The sequence below is a fragment of the Salvelinus sp. IW2-2015 genome, linkage group LG4p (assembly GCF_002910315.2).
Source record: "Salvelinus sp. IW2-2015 linkage group LG4p, ASM291031v2, whole genome shotgun sequence".
NCBI lineage: Eukaryota > Metazoa > Chordata > Actinopteri > Salmoniformes > Salmonidae > Salvelinus > Salvelinus sp. IW2-2015.
Genome location: NC_036841.1, coordinates 10,924,987 through 10,931,864, shown reverse-complemented (window position 1 = coordinate 10,931,864; position 6,878 = coordinate 10,924,987). Strand labels below are relative to the sequence as shown.

At 42.7% G+C, this 6,878-nt stretch overlaps 1 protein-coding gene across 1 annotated transcript in view; it reads left to right on the top strand.

Annotated features, from left to right (window-relative positions):
* The first annotated feature begins 3,494 nt into the window (after window positions 1-3,494).
* LOC111960487 (protein phosphatase Slingshot homolog 2-like) overlaps window positions 3,495-6,878 on the top strand; it is a 34,558-nt gene continuing 31,174 nt past the window's right edge. Inside the window, exon 1 of the mRNA XM_023982485.3 lies at window positions 3,495-3,840. Within this exon, the coding sequence (XP_023838253.1) occupies window positions 3,778-3,840 (63 nt within the window). The 5' untranslated portion in view covers window positions 3,495-3,777. The remainder of the gene's footprint in view (window positions 3,841-6,878) is intronic.

The window sequence follows — 6,878 nt, the reverse complement described above, 5'->3', positions numbered from 1 at the left end:
GCGATAAAAATTGAGATAGGGTGTCAAGTGCAAACAGAGTGAGACTTGCGCCAGACTGAGTTCTGGAGGGGAAATGGAAGTGAATGAGGGAGTGTTAAGTGAAGTGAAGAGCTTGGAACCCGAGCTCGACATCGTTGGACATGATAAGAAGAATCTGGTCCAGTAGGAGTGAAATTTATGGAGAAATTGGACCCTTAACTTTTGGTTTCAGGGTAGGTGAAAAATGAGTTGGGTGCAGTTGAATCAGTGAAGGTAACCTGTAGTGGGAATTTAAGATCTGTTTCTTGCTTTTCTCTTAGGAACAGGGCACCATTGAAAGGAGTGATTTCTGTGGTAGCGTTAAGTGTGGAGGTGGAGCAATTGATGTTGAAAATTCCTGGTGTTTGTGACACCTGCCGTTTGGTGTGACGCGTTATCAAGACCAGGTGGGGAGCCTGATGAAACAGAGGAGTCACTGTCAGTCCTTTTGAGTTTTGAGTCAGAGTCTCTGCCAGACAAAGTCATGTTAGCACATCTCAGTTATCCACTGCGTTGTTTCAGGTGCAACGTTTATGGTCATGTCGTAGCAGTATGTAGGAGGGAGATTCCAAGATGTGGGAAGTGTGAAGGAGGACATGGGACAGAGGACTGTGTAGTTTTGGTGGATAAAGTTGCGTGTGTCAACTGTAGGGGTGCCCATGTTGCTGGGGATCGGAAGTGTCCAGGCGAGAGAGGCAGGTTGAAGTGGCCAGAGTCCGATTAGTGCAGAAGGTGTTGTATGCTGAGGCAGTGAATAAAGTAGAGGAGGATGGGTCAAGGGTGAGGGATCCTAAGAGGATCCCAGTGAGTAATAGATTTTTACCAGCACAGAGGGATAGGCCAATGAGTGATTTATGCTTCAGTGAGATTGTCTTAGAGTTCATAGCAATGGTTCTCATCACAGAAAATGGTGGCAGCTGCAGAAAAGTATTTGGGTATATGAGATTTGACTTCAGAAGAGTTACAGGATATGTTGAGGGGTGGTAGCCTGTTCTCCCAGGCCGTTGGCATGGTGCAGGAGCAGATGGGGTCAAAGTAGTGGAATGGGGAAGTGGGGTTTATTAATATAGTTGGCAGCTGCAGAGAAGTACCTGGTTGTGAGGATTTTACTGCAGAAGAGTTGTAAGATGTTTTGAGACTTTCATTTTTTTAAATTCTGGTATATAGGTGTAGGGTTGGTTGGTGGTGCAATTGTGTTATTTTTTCCCCCCTTTATATTTATTGTATCACAAATGTAACGTGATTGAACACACAGTATACACAAACAAAAGGTGTGAACGCCATGATAACAAAAAAAAGAAGTGCATGTCAGAGCAGAAACTATACCATGAAGTCCAAGTGACGAGGCATATATCTGGGGAAGGGTATAAAACAATTTTGAGAGCGTTGAAAGTTTCCAAGAGCCCAGTGGTCTCCATCATTGGGAAATGGAAAAAATATGGAACTACCCAGACTCTGTCTAGAGCTGGCTGTCCGACCAAACTGAGCAACCAGGCAAGAAGGACTTTGGTCAGGGAGGTGATCAAGAACCCAATGACCATTCTGACAGAACTACAGAGTTCCTTGGCTGAGAGGGCCAGAAGGACAACAGTCTTTACAACACTTCACCAATCTGGGCTTTATGGGACAGTGGCCAGACGGAAGACACTCCTGAGAAAAATGGTACATGACAGCACTCCTGGAGTTATCAAAAAGGCACGTGAAAGACTGAGATTGTAAGGCAAAATATTATGTGGTCTGATGACAAATTTGAAGTATTTGGCCTGAATACAAAGCGCTATATCTGTAAAAAATCGGGCACAGCTCATCATCCGTCTAATACCTTCCCTACCGTGAAGCATGGTGGTGGCAGCATCATGCTATGGGGATGCTTTTCAGCAGCAGGGACTGGGAGACTGGCAAGGATAGAGGGAACCATGAATGGAGCCAAATACATGCAAATCCTTGATGAGAATCTGCTTCAGAGAGCAAACGACCGTAGACTGGAGTGAAGATTTACGTTCCAACCGGACAATGACCCCAAGCACACAGTCAAAGCAACACTGGAATGGCTTCAGAACCAGAATGTGAACGTCCTTGAGTGGCCCAGCCAAAGTCCAGACTTGAATGCCATTGAAAATCTGTGAAAAGACTTGAAGATTTCTGCTTACCGTCGCTCCCTATCTAATTTAAGAGTTTGAGAAAATCTGAAAGGAAGAATGGGAGAAAATCCCCAAATCCAGATGTGCAAAGCTGATACAGACGATGTAATGAAGCTGGAATCGCCGCCAAAGGTGCTTCTACAAAGTATTGACTAAGGGGTGTGAATATTTATGTAAATTATGTATTCCTGTATTTCATTTTCAATAAATGTGCAACAATTTCTAAAAACATGTTTTCACTTTGTCATTATGGGGTACTGTGTGTAGAATAAAATATATTAAATCAATGTTGAATTAAGGCTGTAACACAACAAAATGTGGGATAAGTCAAAGGGTATGAATACTTTTTGAAGGCACTGTACAAGAAGTCTCACAGGAACTACCCAGTGGGCACAGATGTCAGTTCAACATCTAGTTTTGATTTACATTTGGTTGAGTTGTCAACTAACGTAAAATCAACAAAAAAAATCACCATGTCATTGTATTTTGGTTACAATTTGGGTAAAAACATTTCTAAAATCCATAGTTGATAACTTTTTTGCAAATCCAATCTGTTTTCCACGTTTTTTGGATTGAATATAGGTTGAAACAACGTTGATTCAACCAGTTTGTGCCCAGAGTGGATTGCCTTTTGACATGCATTGCAGTTCACTCAGCTGCATACTGTTTAAACCGTAGATTTATGTAATTAGCTATATTTGGTGTTAGGAGCCTCATGTCAAAATGTTATTTTCAAACGTGTAGGACCGCATTATTTTTTCCCACCCTTTCCTGATGGTTTTCGGCATGGTTTTGCTGCATTCATAGCCTTAAATCCCGTTCACATAATTTGTCAAACGAGTTCAAAGCATTTGAATGCACACAACAGCCCCATTCTCCCAGTTTTACAAGTAGGCCTAGGATACTCCAGGTTTCCCACTTGTTATGAACGCAGCAAAACCATGCTGGAAACTGTAAGGGTGGAAGAACATAATGCAGTACAGTACTACACATTTGAAAATTACATTTTGACATGAGGCTCCTCTCACCAAATATAGCTAATTACACAAACCTACGGTTTAAACACTATGCAGATGATGTCAATCTAGCGGTGAAAGTACAGCTATCATGCTTTCAGACAAATTATAGTGTTAAAAAATGACAATAATATATCGTTTTTTATAAATAATGTTTTGTTTCATTTAACTGCCGAAAATGCTCTTATCGAAGTCATTTACAAGCATTTCGCTACACTCTCAATAACATCTGCTAACCATGTGTATGTGACCAATAAAATTTGATTTTATTTCCTTAGTATGTGACGTTAGAGTTCATCATGTGGGAGAAGGTGGAGCTCAGAGATGATTTCCCACAAGTAATTACGAGTTGGAGGGGCGTTCACGTGGATTTTTCCCAGTCGTATGCTAGTATTTACGAATTGTTATCAATGCAGCATTAAACAATGTCGTTTGACAGCTGGCCAGTGGATCGCATGCGCCAAAATACGCTGCTGAATGAATAGGAGGGAAATCAGCAACGACCGAATAACCTCGGGCGCCTTGCACATCATCTACTCAAATTATGACCATCTCGCCACCTCTGCTTTCTCTAACTAAGGTATCCTTTTCCTGGACCTTGAATGGCGTTGGTCACGGTTCAGCGTTCGCCAACACCCAGCGTTACCTCCAGCCCCTGCGTGTCGGTGAGTTGTCGAGCTTGGTCGTCTGTCATAGCACGGGATTTAAGGCTAAATTCTACTGTTATTGTTTAGGGTGGATATAGCTAACGTAGCTAACAAGCAGGTTGTTGTCCCATACACTACCGTTAGTTAGCTAGGGGAAATACTTTTTACGGTATTTCGATACCGAAGTGACCTTTTCGTAGCAGGAGATTTAGGATAAGGTTAGGAAAAGGGTTAGGTGAAATGGTCTCCTAACCTGCGACGAAAATCACTTTGAAACGAAGTGCGGTGAAAAGTGTGCCCCAGCTATCTGCAGTAGCTGGCTATGTCCTGCTTTTTTGTGCGCATGCGTTCCTAAGAAATTGTTAAACAGAAATGTGTTCTGGCTGTCTGCGTTGTGTATAGAAACACTTTTGACTTTTGCATATACAAAGTTAAACTTCCCCATTTCCAGACAATTTGTCGCTTAGCTTCCACAGTCCCAGCCTGGCCAGCTAGCCAGTGAAGTTAGCTAGCTAGATACAGTAGTGACTGTTTTGCAATGCAAATAATTCCAGTGCATATCTGACCTGTTTATCTTTAAGTCAATTATATACATGTTCTTAAATAACTCAAAGAACCCAGTTTAGCTTTCTTAGCCGGTGTCAATCTGTGTTGGCGAGTTTACCTGCGCATAGCTAACTGATCATAATGTTGCACTCGGTCACTGCCATAATTGTTTGTACTGTATAGAGTTTAAACTCATAATTTTTATTAAACAGACCTAGCTAAAACAATGTAATGGACTCTCACAACAGTTCCATATCAACTAGGCTCAAGTTATTCTCATATTTTACATGAAAACCGGATTAGTATGACATGGCTGTCAAACGACCTTTTATGATTCACATTGGGGAAGGTTCCATATGACATCGAGGGTTAAAGTAGTGGACTATAGAGAAAAGGGGGCTATTTGTGACGTATCCATTGCGAGTTGTCTGTGGCTAGAGTAAAATAGTTTCTGTTTTGCTGTGACATGTCTCTGTGTGAATTGTCCATGCCTGAATCACATTAGGCCAGTATAAATGGGAAAGAGGACCATGAGGGATGCACTATCTTTCTCTCGAAAGCCATGAAAACAGCTCAAGCAAAGGTCAACACAGAAATGTAGAGATGTGTTAAGAGCAGTCAGTCAGACAGAGAAATCAGGTTATGTAGGTGAAAGGAGCAGATAGCCCATTTATACGTAACTGACAATAAAGGAAACCTAAAGTGTCTTAATTTTTTTATTTGTTTTTATTTAACTAGGCAAGTCAGTTAAGAACTAATTCTTATTTACAATGACCGCCTACCAAAAGGCTTTCTGCCGGGAGGGGGGCTAGGATTAAAATATAGGACAAGAGACACTACATAAAGAGAGACCTAAAACAACAACAGCAGCATGACAGCAACACAACATGACATCTACATGGTAGCAGCACAAAACATGGTACAAACATTATTGGGCACAGACAACAGCACAAATGGCAAGAAGGTAGAGACTACAATATCACGTGAAGCAGCCATGATTGAGTCTTTGAATGAAGAGATAAAACTGTCCAGTATGAGTGTTTGTTGCAGCTCGTTCCAGTCGCTAGCTGCAGCGAACTGAAAAGAAGAGCGACCCATGGATGTGTGTACTTTGGGGACCTTTAACAGCAGAACAGGTGTTGTATATGGAGGATGAGGGCTGCAGTAGATATCTCAGATAGGGGGTAGTGAGGCCTAAAACAGTTTTATAAATAAGCATCAACCAGTGGGTCTTGCAACGGGTATACAGAGATGACCAGTTTACAGCGGAGTATAGAGTGCAGTGATGTGTCCTATAAGGAGCGTTGGTGGCAAATCTGATGGCTGAATGGTAAAGAGCATCTAGCCGGTCGAGAGCACCCTTACCTGCCGATCTATAAATTACGTCTCCGTAATCTAGCATGGGTAGGATGGTCATCTGAATCAGTGTTGGTTTGGCAGATGGGGAGTGTGTGTTGGTGGTTGAGATCAGCTCCTCCTTCAGTTTGATCAGCTCTTGAGTTTAGGATACTCTTCTAACCTGTCAGACAGACAGGTTTGGGCGTTGGGGCACCACAAGCCGCCAGAACAGCTGCAATGACCCTTGGCATAGATTGGACAAGTGTCTGGAATTGTATTGGAAGGCTGCAACACCATTCTTTTAAGGGAAATTCCCTAATTTGGTCTTTTGTTGATGGTAGTGAAAAATGTTGTCTCAGGCGCTGCTCCAGAATCTCACATAAGTGTTCAATTGGGTTGAAATCTGGTGACTGAGACACGCCCTTAACCCCCCCCCCCCCCCTTCCAATAACTGCTCCCCACCGACGTGGATGTTGATTTTAAGGCAGCCCCCCTCACCTCTCTGATTCAGAGGGTTTGGGTTAAATGCAGAACACACACTTCAGTTGAATGCATTCAGTTGTGCAACTGACTAGTATCCCCATTTCCTAATGTGCCTTTGAGACCTCTCTTTGTAAGTCACTGAGATATCTTCTACTAGCCATGGTAGCCAAAATAATATATATTTATACATAACCTTAAGCATGAAGGGATGTTTTAATTGTTTAATTAACTCAGGAACCACACCTGTGTGGAAGCGCCTGCTTTAAACATACTTTGTATCCCTCATTTACTCAAGTGTTCCCTCTATTTTTGCACAGCGATGGTGCTGAGGCTACCAGCTGCCTGTCATGTGACCCATGAGGCACCCATGTGAGATGCCTGAAGCCTTCTCTTGAGAAAGCGCCTCCTTTGCTATGTTCTACTGGTAGGCCATTACCACAGCAAGATGCCATGCAGGTCAGGGTTATTATGGCTGGCGTTCTTGGAATGATGGATGGTCATGATGGGGGGGGGAAGCATTCCAGTTGACTGCCTTTGCTGTGTGTGGACATAGCACTATCATCTCCTTTAGCTCCGTGTCTGATATCCCATTGACGTTAACACCATGCAAGGGAACTTTAGGCCTAGCTTATTTGATTTAGGCCGATTCTGTCACTCCTACCACTGACTATTGTTTAGGCAAGTATCAG